Here is a 19,678-nt window from a genome sequence, read left to right on the forward strand (position 1 = left end):
ATTTAGTAAATATGATGCCACATATACTGTTTGTTCTGCAGGGAAGCCAAGGCTTCTCAGGTGAGCCTGGAATCCCAGGGGAGAGAGGTGTCGGGGAGCCAGGACCTAAAGTAAGTCTGATGGTTCAGTAAGACAGTATTTAAACCAGATCAAGTAAAACTGTGTTAAAAGAGATTTGTAAATGCTCCTCTAGGGAGACCCAGGATCGGAGGGGTTGCCTGGTATTCCGGGCCTCTCTGGAAAGGATGGAGACATAGGACAGAAGGTGGGCACAGTGTGCTGTGATGCAATGTCATTATCACTAGGACATTACATTAATGCCAGTCTGTCGACTCACAGTGTTTATTGTTTACAGTATTGTGTATTTATTTCACATGGTATCAGGGTGACATTGGGTTACAGGGGCCCAGGGGACCTGATGGTTCACCCGGAAAAGGTGTCCCTGGAGAAAAGGTACAAACCAGCAGTCTTAAAGCATTTTCACTATTTCAAAGGATGTATGGAAGAGTGTTTGAAATCAATCTGTGACTATTCTCTCAGGGGGACCGAGGGGAGCGGGGCTCCAGGGGCCAGCTAGGGGCAGTAGGGCCTGTGGGGCCTGTGGGGGCCAAGGTAAGCACATGCACAATAGTCATGCTCAACACTACTGACCCAAAGCATGGTTGGTTCTGCTGTTATAAAATGTTTCCTGTTTCAGGGTGAACCCGGAAGTGCTGGACGACCAGGTACAAATGGACCACCTGGGCGGGGATTACCCGGTATGAAGGTATGTTCTGGTGAGAAGGACCATTGACAACACTGTTGGTTACCACTTTATTAGGATATTAAAGTGTTACCATATCTTAAGGATGATGTCAGTGTTCTATTTTATGTTGGGTTGTTTTGTTTCCAGGGGGACCCTGGTGCAGTAGGCCCACCCGGACATGTTGGTGAACCCGGAATAGGAATCACTGGACCGAAGGTCATTTGATTCAGCTTCTTTCAGTTTGATTTGGGAGGTGCAAGTATTTCTCAGATGTCCAATGAACCACATAAGACCATTGGTGTAAAACCACTCTCACTTTTTAGGGTGAGAGAGGGCTACCAGGGCCCATTGGTCCACCTGGGCTTGAAGGGGAAGGCCTCCCTGGAACTCCAGTAACTATCCCCATTTTCTCTAGTATTATGATCATATTCATTGATCTATGCTGACTATTTAGTTTGAATACTGTATGAATGGATGTTCTGTCATGTTTATTAGGGCCCCCCTGGAATACCAGGACTGACAGGTGAGACTGGACCAGAAGGAAAAGGTTTACCTGGTCCTAAGGTGAGTTTTCCGGTATAATGATTGCATAAACTTAAATTTAGGACACAAAATAACCTTAACCCAATTATAGGGGCAACTTAATGTGTTTGTTTTGTGATCTATATGTGAGTATTTAACCTGAGGATCTTTCTGTTCAGGGAGACCGGGGAACTCCAGGCCCCACAGGACCAGCTGGAGCACCAGGAGTCGGGCTAATGGGTCCCAAGGTCATGAATCCTATTCAGACCAATAATAATAATTTTATCAATGTGTAGGAGGAGAAAGGAGCCATCATGATTGGAGTACACAGGATTGAGAAAGATTGATAGGAACCGTATGACTGGCGGAGCATCAAGATGACATGATTCTCTCTGCAGGGGTCAGCCGGTCAGATTGGAGCACCGGGTCCCCAGGGACTGCCTGGAGAGGGCATTCAAGGACCAAAGGTACAGTTAAAGGACCATTTAGTATGCCATGTTAGGTCATAGTACAGCCAGGCATATACTAGTGCTGTTTCCACAGGTCAAAATGCTGAATTGATTTTGTCTGATAGGGGGAGTCAGGATTCCAGGGGATCATGGGCCCCAGGGGGCCCCCAGGACATGGTATTCAAGGGGATAAGGTAAGAACCTCCACACAAACAACATAACATGTAGCTTAATAAATATAGAGATGTTATCCAATCTCTAATCTCGGCAGCCAGAACCAAATCCAGTCTCACAAATGGTCTTGAACTTGACAAAATTATAATGCTTTCCAAGTTCTAGAAAAGTTCTGCAGTTTTGCCGTTCCTACAGGGAGACAGGGGGTTCGTGGGTGAACGAGGCAGAAAGGGGGACAGGGGAGAGACTGGAGAGACAGGAGCTGCTGGACCTTTGGTACTAGTCTTACTATAAATCTGGAAAAAGCATGGACATTATCAGATGTATATATTTGTTATTGAGTGATCTCCTGAATTACAGGGCAGACTGGGAGAAAAGGGGGAACCTGGCCTAACAGTAAGTATAGTCTGTTTTGTACACTGTACCTCCGTACTGTAGTATTACAATGACTAGGCACTAAAGTGTTTTACCATCTTTTACAGAGAGAGGAGGTCACCAAACTGGTCAGATCTATATGTGGTTAGTGTGGTAATTCACACACCAGGTACAATACCATACCTGTAATGGCTGTTTGCAGAGACTTTCAATTAATCTTTCTCTTTCCCCAGGTTGTGGGGTGAAGTGCCGTGAGAGCCCACTGGAGATGGTCTTTGTGATTGACAGCTCAGAGAGCGTTGGCCCCGACAACTTCAACGTGGTCAAGGACTTTGTGAACTCTCTGGTCGGCCGCGCCTCCGTGAGCCGGGAGACCACTCACGTGGGGGTGGTCCTCTACAGCCACATCAACATGGTGGTGGTCAGTCTGCACCAGCAGGCCAGCCGGGACCAGGTCAAGACTGTGTTTTACATTTCTCAAAACTTTATTGAGGCCTCTGTAATGATAACATTCAATTCATATGACATAAATGTTCAATGCAAGGTGATTTTCTCTCAAGTGTCCAAAATGAAAAATCTTATTCTCTAATACAGTAGCCTGGTCCCAGATCTGTTTGTGGTGTCTTGCCAACTCCTATGGTCATCACAAACAGATCTGGGACCAGGCTACATCAGAGATTTTATCAATATTTATCACCACCAGGTGAAGGCGGCGGTCCGCACTATGACCTACCTGGGCGAAGGCACCTTTACGGGCAGCGCCATCCATCAGGCCAACCAGGTGTTCCGGGCGGCCAGGCCCGGTGTGAGGAAAGTGGCCATAGTGATCACAGATGGACAGGCGGACGAGAGGGACACTGTGAGGCTGGAGGAAGCGGTGAAAGAGGCCAATGACAGTAACATTGAGACATTTGTCATCGGGGTGGTGAACCAGAGTGATCCGCTGTACGAGGAGTTTAAGAAAGAGCTCCACCTCATGGCCTCTGACCCAGACAGGGAACACATGTACCTGATTGATGACTTCAGGACACTTCCTGGTAAGCAGGAAGTACCTTTCACTGATGTCCATCCTTACTGAAGTTAATGTTCCTTATAAGGAAGATCTTGTAAAGCCACAGTTATATCTGAAGAGTTAATGTAGAACTAAATACTTCTAAAGCCAGAGAAACACCTGTGCTGTTAAAACTAGCCAAAGAAAATACAGTCCTAAATATCTGTACGTTTTACATAGCTGTGTCTTATTGCCTAGTCCCAATAATATCAGGGTACTGTCTTGTCTTGGATCATCCAGCCCTTGAGAGCAAGCTGCTGAGTCGGATCTGTGAGAGTGATGGCGGGGCCCAAATCAGCTCCATCCCTAGCTCCAGATACTCCCCCGGAACCCCTGGACAAGCCGGGATTGTCAGGGAAACCCCAGAGAGGACTGATACCGACACGCCCACTTTCAATGGAGACTTCAAGAAAACACAGATGGTGGTGAGAATGACAACACTTCCACTTTACATAATGGTTCTGTCATGATCAGAATAGGGCTGCACATTTACTGAGTTTTACTGAGCTCACTAAGCTTTGCAGTACAATATATCATGTCATTGTAAAATATAATATTGTGAAGAAAATTAGGAGAGAACTCACCATAACCAAAAGATTGCTAAAAAGGCCCCACATAAGGATAGTGTCTGAACTCGGGCCCAAAATTGTATTTCCGCTAAATGAGCCATGAATTGAGTGTGAGTACGTGCACATGTTCATTTGCATGCGTTCATACATGGACCTGTGTGTCAAGATTTTGATTGCAATCCCATATTATAGACAATAACTCAGGTTCAAGCCTATGCAGGTGCAATCACATACTATAGCAGATGTACAGAATACACATATCCATTTAACCATTTCTTTACCCTCGTTTAAACAGCCAGGTTCACCAGGAGAGCCAGACAGAGTCTTTATCCCACAGGGCCCCCAGACTGGGGACCGAGATAACTCGGAGACCTACAGGGTCCCATCCTTTGACAGGGAACCATTCAAGCGCCTACCAGAGTTCCTTCTTCCGTCAGAGATGAAGAACCCCACCCACAGTGTGGTCATGACAGGCCCCCAGGCCCCCACCCAGATGCCCCTTCCCGTAGTAAAGCTACCCAGGCTCCCCTCAACCTCTCCACCTCTGCCCCAGGATGCTTTAATACCAGGTCATTTGATTGATTGGATATAGCGCTTTTCCAGAGTTAAAACTACTGTGTAGCACCTTGCTGATATTTCCCCATTTCCTACAGTACAAGTAAAATCAATGTCCTCCATTTCTCTTCCCTTTTCCCAGATGAGAGCTGTGGACAGATTCTGGACCCTGGGCCTTGCAGAAATTATGTTGTGAAGTGGTACTATGACACTACGGCTAACGCCTGTGCCCAATTCTGGTTCGGAGGTTGTCAGGGAAACCAAAACCAGTTTGAGTCGGAGAAGAGCTGCAAAAAAACCTGTGTGAAGGTCTAACACGTTTGTTGACTTGTTTTGAATGCTTACAAATCTACCTGATTGTATTGATGAGACAGATGATATATTTGGGTCAAAGTTGGGTCAATTTCAATATCAGTGCCTTATCTCTTCACCAATACTTTGACATGGGGATAGAAAACTTGTCGAAGAGAGGACTAGGTAATTTTAGGACCAAATGTTCAATCACAATTATTTTGGATTCGTATTCTCTCGTCTTGGAACTGTTGGTGGTAACATGGCACCATTTCAATTTAACTTGAATTAAATTGAATGAATCCCCTCAGGGGCAATAAGCTATTTACATAACGATGTATATGTGTGTCTTTGGTTTAACATAAGCTCCCTCATTTCTTGGAGCTAACTCGGTAAGTGAATGAGACTTAGGGCTTTTGAAAGAAGTATACAGTGAGGGAACCATTCCATTTATTCATGTTCAAGATGGAGTAATAAGGGCAGTGCGAACCGTATTGGTTTCCAAAAACACTGTTGAACACTAAATAGTAATGTTACAAACGTGGCAGAAGGTCTTAACACTAACCTTTATCCCTGATTAACTTTTCTATAAGTAACTCATTTGTATGAAAACTGACTGCTGGATATTAGTTTATAATACTGCACACCTTCATTAAAGTTAATTAAATGAACAAAGAGAATGTTGTTAATTTGAACATCCAGATATATTTTCACATTTTAAGAAAGATTACACTGTTTAATGCATTCATGTCTGTGGTAGCAAATGTAACCAACCCACACTCCTCCAACCTTTGCAAGTAAACCATTCAAAAAGAGATACTTGAATAATTGAAGGATCAGAAAGTGGTTGATCTTGCGTCAGGAAAAGCGTCTTGTCATCACCTGAAAGTTTAATTTTGACACTAAAAGCTAAGTTTGTGTAATTACACATAATTGACCAGGTTAAGTAGCAAGATAACAATAGCTCCTTCTTCAACTTTTCTGAAGAGCAAAATGAGCTATTCAAGATGACGTCTTCTTTGTATCAAACTTGAGTGAAAACTCTTTGAGTGGGAAAACAGTGCAAGTTGGTGACACACCCAAACATAGAATAGGATACAATATTACTGGATAAAAGTGGCAGTCTGATAAGAAAATAAAGATTTTAACATGATTCGCATCAATCACAGTCATTACAATTCACATTCAAGACAACCTGGTTGTCAGGGAGACTACTTGTAGAACACCAGATAAGAGAACATGACAATGTAGCCAGGGTCGTGAGACGGATTGGGGTCCTGTCCACTGTAAAGGCCAAAGTAGAGCAGAGTATTGGCTTCAATCCCACTCATGTCCAGCTGAGAAAGACAAGAAATAATTCAAGGCCTCAGGAGAAACACTTTAGTAAATCAAACATCCCCAATACTGTAATATCTATGGATTACAAATGAAGCCTGTGGTAATTAAATGAAGTGGTCATGAACATGATGTGTGTGTATCAAATGAATAAAATGTAACTGAAGCTTTGAAAAGAGAGGGTCATGTGTGCCTTTCCAAGGACTCATGAGTGATCAAGTGCTGTACTCATCTAATAGGCTAGTTTCATGAAGGGCGCTCCACTGCAAACTAATGGACACAAATGCCTACTGTAGCAAAAAAATCTATAATTTGAATGCTTAACCAAAAACCCTGCAGTTTATGTGATAGAAGATGAGCAAAACTTTTGTCTTGAATCTCTTTCAATGTCAGAAATAGCAGCTAAAACACCAAAAAAAGGCTTGCAAATTTACAAAGACTATGTGTTATGGTCTTGTTTACATGGTGAAGGAATGCCTCTTTAGTATGAACTTGAAGGTGACAACATTGTACATTGTTACATTATCATTTCATAGTTCAATATCATTCCAGTATGAGGTGAGGATGAAATAACCATAGAAATAGAATGATTAAATTAGATAGATCTAATGATAAATTCTATTTATATGGAAAGGACGTATAAAGCCATTTTTCGTTTACAAGCAATCGTCACATTCGAGGGATGCACCAAAAAGCTCTGTAGCACGATAGTCAATGCTAAAATCAGGACTAGAGGTCAACCGATTAACCGGAATGGCCGATTAATTAGGGCCGATTTCAAGTTAAATTGTAAATTTATCATCGAATCACAGCCTACTTCGCCAAACGGTTGATGATTTAACAAGCACATTCGCGAAAAAAGCACTGTCATTGCACCTAACCATAAACATCAATGCATTTCTTAAAATCAATACACAAGTATATATTTTTAAACCTGCATATTTAGTTAATATTGCCTGCTAACATGATTTTCTTTTATCTAGGGAAATTGTGTCACTTCTCTTGCGTTCTGTGCAAGCAGAGTCAGGGTATATGCAGCAGTTTGGGCCGCCTGGCTCATTGCGAACTGTGTGAAGACCATTTCTTCCTAACAAAGACCGTAATTAATTTGCCAGAATTGTACATAATTATGACATAACATTGAAGGTTGTGCAATGTAACAGCAATATTTAGACTTAGGGATGCCACCCGTTAGATAAAATACGGAACGGTTCCGTATTTCACTGAAAGAATAAACATTTTGTTTTCGAAATGATAGTTTCCGGATTTGACCATATTAATGACCTAAGGCTCGTATTTCTGTGTGTTATTATATTATAATTAAGTCTATGATTTGATATTTGATAGAGCAGTCTGACTGAGCGGTGGTAGGTAGGTAATTATTACAAATATATATATATATAAAAATCGACCAATTAATCGGTATTGGCTTTTTTTGGTCCTCCAATAATCGGTATCGGCGTTGAAAAATCATAATCGGTCGACCTCTAGTCAGGACCCAGACAAACTTAACAGTGACTGAGAGATGACCGTGAAAACATGCAAGACTGATGGCTATAGCTATGTTCAACAACTGCATGATTCTTCTGGCTTTAACTAGCTCTATTTGTGATTTAATCAATCCTCTGATGACATCTGTGATGTTGCAGACGATAACCATCCGATTATGTGTTTGTTAACTTGCATGAGCTGCATTTGAAGTTGCATGTGATCGTATTCACCGCTAGCTAAATAAAGAGGTTTCTGATGACGAACCGCAAGGGCAACTATTCATGACGCGGTCTGGTGACAGTTCTATACCTGTGTGGTGATGTCAATCCTCCAGGGGGTGACCTGTAGCCCATCACACCAGCCTCCACGGCCGTACAGCCAGGTGCCATGCTCATTGGGCACCGCCCCCTCTCCCACCCGCATGGCACACCCCAGGGCTGAACCTGGAGAGTAAAACAACACCAGGAAACAGTCAGGACAATGGGATCGTTAAAGAACGCTGCATTAAAAACATGGTGAATGCAGTATAATACATTGATATGGTAGTATCTACATTCATTTGGAACGGAATGCATGACAAAAGACCCACACCTGACTCACTCAAACAAGAATAGGGACACAAGCAGGCAAATGCCCTAAGACAGGGGTCAGCAACAGGCAGCTTGCAGGCCAAATTCAGCTGAAAGGGATTTAATATGGATTTAATTTGGCCCCCAAAAATACATTTTTACTAATAATTTTTGTACAAATAATTTTTGTTCTTGGGCAAAAAACACAAATTTCCAGGAATTTAGCTAATTCCTTTAATTTAGGAAATCTGTTCCCAAGTATTCCCACGAATACATAAAGAGACCTATGTGGCCGTGTCTCAATGTAATCAAGGTATGAAATGATTATGGTATTGTGAAATACAATATCTACTTGGGCTTACTTACGGTGTAAAAACAATAATGTTCCACCCCCCCAGCCCATCCAATCCAGAAAAAAAATCGTCCCGCCGTTCAATTTAATTGCCCTCAGAGGTATACAACCTCATGCTAATGTAACTATGGCCCAGTCTAAGGGAAGATTATATGAATCTGCATGACCAAACTCTAACGTTAGTCATTTCTCACCTGCCGAGTCAAAAATACGGGTGTTATTAAATGCTCCGTTGACGAGGAAGTGGTGTGATGTCACACAGAACTCGCCACAGCCGTTCTCGTCGCTCCCGTGGCCTGTGATTACGGCATACAACTCCACCTAAGACACAAAATGGTACATAAAATGACTGATTACTATTATATAATTGATTTGTAAAGCAGCTTTTTACCCACATTATGGACAAAGCACTAACTAAAACAAAGGCATATTAAAAAATGTAAGAACATGCAGTTTATGACAATTACCATTTATTATGAGTAAATGTAAACAGAAGTAATATCAATTCTGCATTATACCTTTTTTGTTGAGGCTGGGACAGTGAATTTGATTGGTTGGTATCTCTTGTTGTATTCCTTGTCAAAGGTGCCTCCACTGTACAATGACATCAGCTTAAAGGGGTAAAGCTTGTCTGAGTGATTGGCTGTAACAAGAGCAAAATCTAGTTATAACATCTGTTTGAAGAGTTCATTCTGTTACTTATTACCATATAAGAATACAGCATGATACTGTCTTTAGACAGTATTGCATTTGTGCAGTGAGAAAAAGCTGATTCTGGAGTACTTTTTTCCCCATGACTACTCTGTTGTGACCGAGACTCATAGGGGGGGTTGTCCTTTGCCAGGACAACTTTCCAGCAACAATTTGCAAACATCCTGTTATTTTCTATGACACTCCACTTTGCTTAGGATGGAAGTGCACATCTTTTTCTACACAGTGTGAAAGAGGGAAGAAATGGTCTAAATTACTCAAGTGATTTCTGTCCTATATACCCACCTATTGGAAACCTATTTAATGTTGGGGGTTTTAAGCGAAAGAGTCAGTCCTATTGCCTAACCATCACTTAGCATTTTTTTATACTGTAAAAAAATATACATATATTTTAGAGAAGAATTCTGATACACAATGAACAGTAAAATACTAATTAAAAAGTGTAGAGTATGAATGAATGTCTTATGACAGTGTTATGTAGGCGTTATTATTTGTATTTTTTTATTTAACTAGGCAAGTCAGTTAAGAACAAATTCTTATTTACAATGACGACCTACCCCGGCCAAAACCTAACAAAGACGATGCTGGGCCAATTGTGCGCCGCCCTATGGACTCCCAATCATGGCCGGTTGTGAAACAGCCTGGAATCAAACCAGGGTCTGTAGTGATGCCTCTAGCACCGAGATGCAGTGCCTTAGGATTCCCGAGTGGCGCAGCGGTCTAACACCTGTGACTGTGTTATGTAGGCATTATAACTTACTTGAGTGATTTGTGTGGCTGAATCTCAGACTCAGAGACACCACCCAGGGCATGGCCCAAGGCACAGTCTTCATGGTGAAGGTACATCTCCCATTGTTCAACAGAGGCACCAGAGGAGAAACATCAGTGAGCCAGCGCCCAATGCCTCTAGGGGAGGAACATTAACATTGTTAAAATAATTTGCAGGAGCGTTTCTTTAAGCCAAAGGGGATCGCTTTGAAGTGGTAAAGGCCATAGGCACAGAGGTAAAAGGCCCAGTGGAGTCAAAAACGGGATTTTCCTATGTTATATACATATATATACACTGCTCAAAAAAATAAAGGGAACACTTAAATAACACAAATTAACTCCAAGTCAATCACACTTCTGTGAAATCAAACTGTCCACTTAGGAGGCAACACTGATTGACAATAAATTTCACATGCTGTTGTGCAAATGGAATAGACAAAAGGTGGAAATTATAGGCAATTAGCAAGACACCCCCAATAAAGGAGTGGTTCTGCAGGTGGTGACCACAGACCACTTCTCAGTTCCTATGCTTCCTGGCTGATGTTTTGGTCACTTTTGAATGCTGGCGGTGCTTTCACTTTAGTGGTAGCATGAGACGGAGTCTACAACCCACACAAGTGGCTCAGGTAGTGCAGCTCATCCAGGATGGCACATCAATGCGAGCTGTGGCAAGAAGGTTTGCTGTGTCTGTCAGCGTAGTGTCCACAGCATGGAGGCGCTACCAGGAGACAGGCCAGTACATCAGGAGACGTGGAGGAGGCCGTAGGAGGGCAACTAATTCCTCTAACTCCTCCCAAACCCGGATCCGGGAGCACCCCCATCAGTAAAAAAGCTGACTAGCATAGCCTAGCATAGCGTCACAAGTAAATACTAGCATCTAAATATCATTAAATCACAAGTCCAAGACACCAGATGAAAGATACACATCTTGTGAATCCAGCCATCATTTCTGATTTTTAAAATGTTTTACAGGGAAGACACAATATGTAAATCTATTAGCTAACCACGTTAGCAAAAGACACCACTTTTCTTACTCCACCATTTTTTTACTGCATCAGTAGCTATCACAAATTCGACCAAATAAAGATATAAATAGCCACTAACCAAGAAACAACTTCATCAGATGACAGTCTGATAACATATTTATTGTATAGCATATGTTTTGTTAGAAAAATGTGCATATTTCAGGTATAAATCATAGTTTACCATTGCAGCCACCATCACAACTCTCACCAAAGCGACTAGAATAACTACAGAGACCATCGTGTATTACCTAATTACTCATCATAAAACATTTCTTAAAAATACACAGCGTACAGCAAATGAAAGACACAGATCTTGTGAATCCAGCCAATATTTCAGATTTTCTAAGTGTTTTACAGCGAAAACACAATATAGCGTTATATTAGCTTACCACAATAGCAAACATCACAACAGCATTGATTCAAGCCAAAAATAGCGATAACGTATAAACCACCAAAATATATTAATTTTTTCACTAACCTTCTCAGAATTCTTCAGATGACAGTCCTATAACATCATATTACACAATGCATATAGAGTTTGTTCGAAAATGTGCATAATTAGCGGCACAAATCGTGGTTATACAATGTGATTAGTGGCCAAAACTTCAAGCAATCTGTCCGGCGCCATCTTGGAGAGGCACCTATTCTAATCGAAAACTATTCATAAACTTGACTAAAAAATATAAGTTGGACAACAAATGAAAGACAAATTAGTTCTTATTGCAATCGCTGTGTTACATTTTTTAAATTAACGTTACTTCAGCATACAGCGTGCGCTAAAGCGAGACCGCACCGAAATTCATGGCGGAATTATTATTTGACATTTGTCAACATAAATACGAATTAACAACATAAAGATTGCTTACTATTTGCCGAGCTTCCATCAGAATCTTGGGCAAGGTGTCCTTTCTCCAGAACAATCGTCTTTTGGTTGAAAGATGTCCTCTTCTCATGTGGAAATAGCAGCTAACGATAGCCACCCACTGGAGAGGTGTCCAACTCGTGAAAGCGCATCACAAAGAAATCCAGGAAAATCGCAATAAACTGATATAAACTGCTATAAGTCGGTTTAAATTAACTACCTTATGATGTCTTTAACAACTATAACGAATAAAAACATGACCGGAGATACAGAACTGCTAAAACGAAAGCTTTGCAGGAGGCCATTGTGATGTCCCTGATGCGCCAGGCGCCCCGTTGAAAAGAACGGTACTTCCGTTCCACGGTCTTATATAGGGCCCCAGATTGCGCAATCCACTCCATTCAAATTCTCCCCGCTTACTGACATCTAGAGGAAGGCGTATGCAGTGCATGTAGCCCGATGGCTTACATGGGGACTTATAAACTGACCTCAGAACAGGGACCTCGATTTCTGAAATCTCACTCCCTGACAGGAAATGTGCTGCAGAATGAGTTCTGTTTCACTCAGAGAAATAATTCAAACGGTTTTAGAAACTAGAGAGTGTTTTCTATCCAATAGTAATAATAATATGCATATTGTACGAGCAAGAATTGAGTACGAGGCAGTTTAATTTGGGAACGAATTTTTACAAAGTCGAAATGGCGCCCCCCTAGTGTCAAGACTAATAACACAAATTATTGTATGTTTCTTGTCTATATTGAATACATCATTTAAACATTCACAGTGTAGGTTGGAAAAAGTATGTGAACCCCTAGGCTAATGAGACGAGATTGGAGATGTTAGTTAGAGCTGCCTTGCCCTATAAAAACAACACACAAAATTTGAGGTTGCTATTCACAAGAAGCATTGCCTGATGTGAAACATGCCTCGAACATAATCTCAGAAGACCTAAGATTAAGAATTGTTGACTTGCATAAAGCTGGAAAGTGTCACAAAAGTATCTCTAAAAGCCTAAAAGTCTATAAATGGGGAAAGTTCAGCACTGTTGCTACTCTCCCTAGGAGTGGCCGTCCTGCAAAGATGACTGCAAGAGCACAGTGCAGAATGCTTAATGAGGTTAAGAAGGATCCTAGTGTCAGCTAAAGAGTTACAGAAATCTCTGGAGCATGCTAACATCTCTGTTGATGAGTCCACGATACGTAAAACACTAAACAAGAATGTTGTTCATGGACAGACACCACGGAAGAAGCCACTGCTGTCCAAAACAACATTGCTGCAAGTTTGCAAAAGTGCACCTGGATGTTCCAGTAGTATTCTGTGGACAGATTAAACTAAAGTTGAGTTGTTTGGAAGGAACACACAACACTATATGTGGAGAAAAAAAAGTACAGCACACCAACATCAAAAACTCATCTCCACTGTAAAGTATGGTGGAGGGAGCATCATGGTTTGGGGCTGCTTTGCTGCCTCAGGGCCTGGACAGCTTGCTATCATCGACGGAAAAATGAATTCCCAAGTTTATCAAGACATTTTGTAGGAGAATGTTAGGCTATCTGTCCGCCAATTGAAGCTTAACAGAAGTCGGGTGATGCAACAGGACAACGACCCAAAACACAGAAGTAAATCAACAACAGAATGGCTTCAACAGAAGAAAATACGCCTTCTGGAGTGGCCCAGTCAGAGTCCTCACCTCAGTCCGATTGAGATGCTGTGGCATGAACTCAAGAGAGCAGTTCACACCAGACATCCCAAGAATATTGCTGAACTGAAACAGTTTTGTAAAGAGGAATGGTCCAAAATTCCTCCTGACCGTTGTGCAGGTCTGATCCGCAACTACAGAAAACATTTGGTTAAGGTTATTGCTGCCAAAGAACGGTCAACCAGTTATTAAATCCAAGGGTTCACATACTTTTCCCACCCTGCACTGTGAAGGTTTACACTATGTTTTCAATAAAGACATAAAAATGAATAATTTTTTGTGAGTTATTAGTTTAAGCAGGCTGTGTTAGTCTATTGTTGTGACCTAGATGAAGACCAGATCAAATTATATGACCAATGCAGAAATCCAGGTATTTCCAAAGGGTTCACATACTTTTTCTTGCCACTGTACATTTCCACACTATGAAGTAGTAATAATAGTGTGAAATTGTGAAAATGATGATAATGGCCTTTTAGTGTGAGAGCTGTTTGAAAAAACTGCCTGGGATTTCTGCTTGTTGTGCACGGGTGGAGTTTTGGCCTGCCTGGTGACATCACCAAGCGGTGTAAGTTAATAGACCAATAAAGAGTTTCAAACCTCTCTGACAATAACAGCTAGTTTTCAGGTTACATATCCCTCCCATTAGGCTCCTCCAATTAGGCCCCTCACTTAGACCACTCCGAGCAATTTTTTTTGTTGAGAAATGCTCTTGATAAGAAGCTATTTGGGTTTCTTTTTGACCATTTTAATTGAAAATAATCACAGTAAGGTACATCATTGTTACGCATAAATTATTTGATATGGAGATTTAAAAAAAACATCTGCATCAATGGAAGTGGAACAGCTTTGTCCTTCTTGAGTGATCTTAACAAATATCAAAATGCATTTTGGGGACTCATGTCACATGGTATCCATGTCAAGTGACAACAAATGCACAGACTATACCTGCGGAAGGCTGTTATCCAGCGCCCCATCTCCATGTTGCAGTGGGGACTGAAATGATCACAGCACACAAACAGCTGCACAGTGTGGTCCCAGTGGGCGCAGGAGTCATCCCTCTTGCTGGGACACGACAGAGACGCGTCCAACTCCAGCAGGTCAAAATCCAACATGTCTACCGACACAATGAAATGGAAAATTCAATATTCCGATCCCCTTTAAATACCTATCAAATTATATTCAAAGCTGATGCATTTATTGTCGACTTAGTGTATGGCTCGACCATAAATGCTGAGTGTACAAAACATTAAGAGCACCTTCCTAATATTGAGTTGCACCCCTTTTGCCATCAGAACAGCCTCAATTCGTTGGGGCATGGACTACAAAGTATCGAAAGCGTTCCACAGGGGTTCTGGCTCATGTTGACTACAATGCTTCCCATAGTTGTGTCAAGTTGGCTGGATGTCCTTTGGGTGGTGGACCATTTTGATAAACACGGGAAAATGTTGAGTGTGAAAAACCCAGCAGCGTTGCAGTTCTTGACACACTCAAACCGGTGTGCTTGGCACCTACCATACCCCGTTCAAAGGCACTTAAATCTTTTGTCTTGCCCATTCACCGTCTCAATGGCACACATACACAATCCATGTGTCAATTTTCTCAAGGCTTAAAAATCATTATTTAACCTGTCTCCCCCTTCATCTACACTGACTGAAGTGGATTTAACAAGTGACATCAATAAAGGACCATAGCTTTCACCTGGATTCACATGGTCAGCCTGTCATGGAAAGAGCAGGTGTTCCTAATGTTTTGTACACTCAGTGTATGTGTAAATGACCTGGTGGAGATACAATGAGGTCTCTTTACCAGAAGGCAGGTTCACAGTGGCTACTGCTCCACTCTGTCCTTGCATCTGGACCTTCTCAAACACAGGGACCACCCAGGCTGGGTCACAGAGTCTAGTCTGAAGCCCCTCATAGAAATCAAACCTAGGAGGGAACGGTTACAATTACCAAATAGATGAAAATATTTATCTTTCTTCACATACTCCTGACATATGAATTCCTGATGTCTTCAGTATACTGACATATGAATTCCTGATGTCTTCAGTATACTGACATATGAATTCCTGATGTCTTCAGTATACTGACATATGAATTCCTGATGTCTTCAGTATACTGACATATGAATTCCTGATGTCTTCATCAGTATACTGACATATGAATTCCTGATGTCTTCAGTATACTGACATATGAATTCCTGATGTCTTCAGTATACTGACATATGAATTCCTGATGTCTTCAGTATACTGACATATGAATTCCTGATGTCTTCAGTATACTGACATATGAATTCCTGATGTCTTCAGTATACTGACATATGAATTCCTGATGTCTTCAGTATACTGACATATGAATTCCTGATGTCTTCAGTATACTGACATATGAATTCCTGATGTCTTCAGTATACTGAAATATGAATTCCTGATGTCTTCAGTATACTGACATATGAATTCCTGATGTCTTCAGTATACTGACATATGAATTCCTGATGTCTTCAGTATACTGACATATGAATTCCTGATGTCTTCAGTATACTGACATATGAATTCCTGATGTCTTCAGTATACTGACATATGAATTCCTGATGTCTTCAGTTTACTGTAATAAACTGGGGAATCCATAGTGTGCTTACTGCTTACCACTGGGCCTGCCAGTTGATAAACTTGAAGGAGGGGTAGAGGAACCAGCCCATCTCAGACAGTGCCCCCTGCTGGTCAATGCCAATGAAGAAGTTTGGAGAGGGGGTACTCTGAAAAGACACATTCACCATGTGCCCATACCTACAAAACATAGAACAGAATATAAACATCCATTTATTAACTTTATTTGGTCCAATATTCATTAATGGTTGAGAATTTGACAATCAACAAGTGTAAAATAACATACACAGTAGGTTCTATTGACCATCTCATCAGGTCAGGAGTCGATAGATAATTTCCATGAGTAATCCGTCTAAGACTACTGAGAGAACACAATTATCCTTAGAGGAAGCATGGCTTCCAGTGAGTTAAGTGAGGAAGGCAACTTGACCTAACACTGTATGAGTCAGTCAGTGTTAGTTACCTAAGGGCCTGGGCTACAGAGGGCTCGCAATGCACCATGGCAGCAGGTATGCCTAGTGGCGTAGAACATTCGTCTCCCACACAGTTCATATCCTGGATCGGGTTTCCAGGACCTGCATGGATAAGGACACCTGTGGCATTGGACTTGGCCATGTTCTTCACCTAGGGACGGAAACAAACAATGTCAATGTGTTCCTTCATGTCGAGTTCAGGCACATGGAAAGTCTGTGAGTGTTTACACAACCTCTCAAACTCTATGGGCAACTGTATAACAACTCTTCTGTTAAACCTGGAAAACAGCAGTTAAATGTTTCCACGCATCTCTCCACCTATCCCTCTCTCTGTCTCATAACTGACCTTGGTGAAAAAGGAGCAGTTGCCCTCGGAAACCCAGGCAACAGCACTTGCAGCGGAGGGGGCGGGCTCACATCCATCGCCTGCATCAATCAACTGGTGTTTCATCTGGCTCCAGGAGCCCATCAGCCAATCGTATCGCGCATCAAGTCTCTTGACAATCACCGGCATGTTCCACACTGTATGTAATTAACATTTCAATAAATACATCACTTCCAGAAGATGGACATAGAAAACAATAAATACATGGCCCATCTGTCATTAAATAACTGATGACACCCTGAGAACTCTGAACTATAATATGTTCCTCCGGGATAGAATAATAATAGTCAAAAACAAAAGTTAAATGGACCACAAACAGTTGGGATCTAAATGCAAGGGACAATGAAACTTCCACTGGTGCTTTGATGAGTGCACCAGTCGTACAGTGCATAGAGAGTATTCCCTACCTGTAGAGGTAAAAACTGCTTGAGAAAGGCCACAGTTGTGTCCGGAACAACCCCAAGAGTACAGCACACTGGGAATCCAGTTCCCTAAGCAAAATACAGGAACAGGGGAGAAGTGCAATCTGGACAAAACCTCTTTCTTTCTGTTGAACAGAAACATGAAGGGAAAGTTGTAATATGTCAGTTCAGTTCAATGTCTCCTCTATATTAACAAGCAACAGTAAACATTTGTGTTGCTACCTATGCGATGCTACACGAAGGACTTGATCTCTCATCCATAAGGCATCGTTGACAGAGCTGTCATCAAGAGACACGAAGAGGACTTGGGTGCTCTCGGGTAGGTTCTGGACCAAGTCGGTTAATGACGACTCAGAGTTCCACAGGCACTCCAAAAAGGCAGACTTGTTGGTAAAAGCATGAATTATCAATGGCCCTTTCAACCCTGCAAGTGGCGGGTAAACGAATTCTCCATCAAGGGTTACCACTTTGAAAGCTGGAGCTGTGTTACCTGGCTCCAATACCGTGACTTGTTGAAGAGTTATTTTGGATCTGAAGTTGATGGTGCTATGCGCAAATGTAGATGGTGAGAATGCACGCTCGTCTTGGTCTAAATTATGAGTTGACTTCATCCCTCTCATTTTCGCTGTTGCATCAATTTGAATTACATGTAGACCTAACGTTACTGTTAAGCAGCACAGCACCAAAGTTGATGATAACCAAGCCATATGTTCCTCCCTCAACGGTGGCGGTATGTCGATCATTTTCTAAATCAATTTGCACACAGCAGTATCTTGGGTCATTGCTGTGTAAATGCAAAATATGTATAAAAAAAAAAAAAAACGATTTAAACTGACAGCATTGAGCCAGGAGTTGACAGATAGTACAATAACGAGTACTTCCTTGTTTATTCCAAGGGATGTATGAAGTGGGCGCGTGCACTTGTACGGTGGCCCATAAATGCTAAAAAGTCTTAGACGCAAGGATTATTACTGTATGTGTGCTTATGCTTGTTTCAAGGATTTCACTGTACACGCACGCTCTCTCTCTCACACACACACCTGCTTTCTCGCTCACTCTGACACATCACACTCTTTCTTTTTATTGTGCCCTACTCCCTACTTTTTGTTTAACTTTTCTTGTGTTTCTTTTATACTATATAAAGCGGCCTTGGGTCCTTAAAAAGCGCTATAAATAGGCTGCCATGTATTAAATATGACGTTTTGACGGCATTTGTATATGTTGTACTTCTGGATGGAATTGATTGATTGTGAGCCCAGCACATTAGGAAAAGTAGGCTAGCCTTGTTCCAGACATTTAGATTTTAGGCCTCTGTTGAACAGAAGCAACAGTGGTTTACCCCTTCAGAAATAAAACACAAAGACAAACCTACTGACTCATAATATGACCTAATTATGTTACAACAAAACTGCTTGACATTGACACCCACTTCAGCTCTGTCTCTGCATAAAAACGCCGGCGCGCCGATTGTAATGTCACGCCAATAGATAGACGCACTTCTTTCTCTGTTAAAATTTGCTCCATGGGGTATACCAGCAGGCTGCATCTTTGAACTATTGATATTATAGGAATTCAGTATTTATTCAGGCCATTAGTCTGGTTTTATCAGTGAAGTTACTCTCATCAAATAAAATAAACGCATGAAGAGGAACAACTTTACGCACAGCACACCTGCTAACACAATGAAGATAATTCTACTCATCATGGTATTTTCCCTCGTTTTGGCAACTGTCCTCAGCCAAAAAATCTATTTTGATGACAGTTGGAGAGAAGAAAATGAAACGGTAGGACATTTCTCTCAAATTGGCAAAAATATGTTTGAAACATTTGACTATAGCCTAGTGTCATTGTCGATATTAAGATAAAAAAATGTTTCAGCACTGTCCGGTACATTTGGAAATGTGGACTATTTAGGAAGCAGCCACGGGCAGTGATAGGCTTCATAATTTGCATCTCATGATTAGCCTAGGCTACATTCAAATGAATAAGCTAAATTGTGTATTTTATTTATTCAGAGCAAATGGCCACAATCTGAGCAATACAAAGAAATCCTGAAAAGAATGACTCGAAAACCTGAGTCACGCAAATTCTTTGGTCTTATGGGGAAAAGAGGCTCTGGTATGCTAACTACTTTCTAGTTATAATTCAATATTTTAAAGGACATATATTCTTTTCTACAAAAGCTCATCTGTATTTTTGCTTTTTCCCCTTCCACTCTTTGCAGCAAAATCCCAGGTAACAAGAAGAAGTAAG

General features: G+C 41.5%; 2 protein-coding genes across 2 annotated transcripts in view; one reads left to right on the forward strand and one right to left on the reverse strand.

Moving 5' to 3' along the window:
• The window catches only part of LOC120031610 (collagen alpha-1(XXVIII) chain-like), a 17,099-nt gene extending 11,026 nt beyond the window's left edge, over positions 1–6,073 (forward strand). The window contains exons 19-37 of the mRNA XM_038977415.1: positions 42–110; positions 194–265; positions 385–453; positions 541–612; positions 698–766; positions 893–961; positions 1,069–1,137; positions 1,241–1,309; positions 1,447–1,515; positions 1,666–1,734; positions 1,842–1,910; positions 2,086–2,166; positions 2,251–2,286; positions 2,373–2,409; positions 2,499–2,719; positions 2,969–3,302; positions 3,557–3,741; positions 4,181–4,454; positions 4,583–6,073. Coding sequence (XP_038833343.1) covers positions 42–110; positions 194–265; positions 385–453; positions 541–612; positions 698–766; positions 893–961; positions 1,069–1,137; positions 1,241–1,309; positions 1,447–1,515; positions 1,666–1,734; positions 1,842–1,910; positions 2,086–2,166; positions 2,251–2,286; positions 2,373–2,409; positions 2,499–2,719; positions 2,969–3,302; positions 3,557–3,741; positions 4,181–4,454; positions 4,583–4,755 — 2,106 coding nt within the window. The 3' untranslated portion in view covers positions 4,756–6,073. The remainder of the gene's footprint in view (positions 1–41; positions 111–193; positions 266–384; positions 454–540; positions 613–697; positions 767–892; positions 962–1,068; positions 1,138–1,240; positions 1,310–1,446; positions 1,516–1,665; positions 1,735–1,841; positions 1,911–2,085; positions 2,167–2,250; positions 2,287–2,372; positions 2,410–2,498; positions 2,720–2,968; positions 3,303–3,556; positions 3,742–4,180; positions 4,455–4,582) is intronic.
• si:dkey-256h2.1 (uncharacterized protein LOC337520 homolog) lies at positions 5,160–18,332 on the reverse strand. Its single transcript, XM_038976220.1, has 12 exons — positions 17,648–18,332; positions 17,411–17,550; positions 16,965–17,140; positions 16,609–16,769; positions 16,185–16,325; positions 15,350–15,471; positions 14,489–14,657; positions 9,950–10,095; positions 8,997–9,121; positions 8,673–8,799; positions 7,867–8,000; positions 5,160–6,068 (listed from the first exon to the last, which is right to left on the reverse strand). The coding sequence occupies exons 1-12, from the start codon at positions 18,166–18,168 to the stop codon at positions 5,943–5,945; spliced, it is 2,088 nt and encodes a 695-aa protein (XP_038832148.1). The 5' UTR covers positions 18,169–18,332; the 3' UTR covers positions 5,160–5,942.
• Positions 18,333–19,678: the final 1,346 nt, after the last annotated feature.

Source organism: Salvelinus namaycush, chromosome 37, assembly GCF_016432855.1.
Source record: "Salvelinus namaycush isolate Seneca chromosome 37, SaNama_1.0, whole genome shotgun sequence".
Classification (NCBI taxonomy): Eukaryota; Metazoa; Chordata; class Actinopteri; order Salmoniformes; family Salmonidae; genus Salvelinus; species Salvelinus namaycush.

Coding starts and splice junctions, on each gene's coding strand:
- si:dkey-256h2.1 (XM_038976220.1), bottom strand. CDS start 18,168: ATGATCGACATACCGCCACCGTTGAGGGAGGAACATATGGCTTGGTTA. Junction 16,770..16,964: donor ACTGCTCCTTTTTCACCAAG/GTCAGTTATGAG, acceptor TTCCGTCCCTAG/GTGAAGAACATGGCCAAGTC. Junction 6,069..7,866: donor GGATTGACATCACCACACAG/GTATAGAACTGT, acceptor TGTCTTTCTCAG/CTGGACATGAGTGGGATTGA.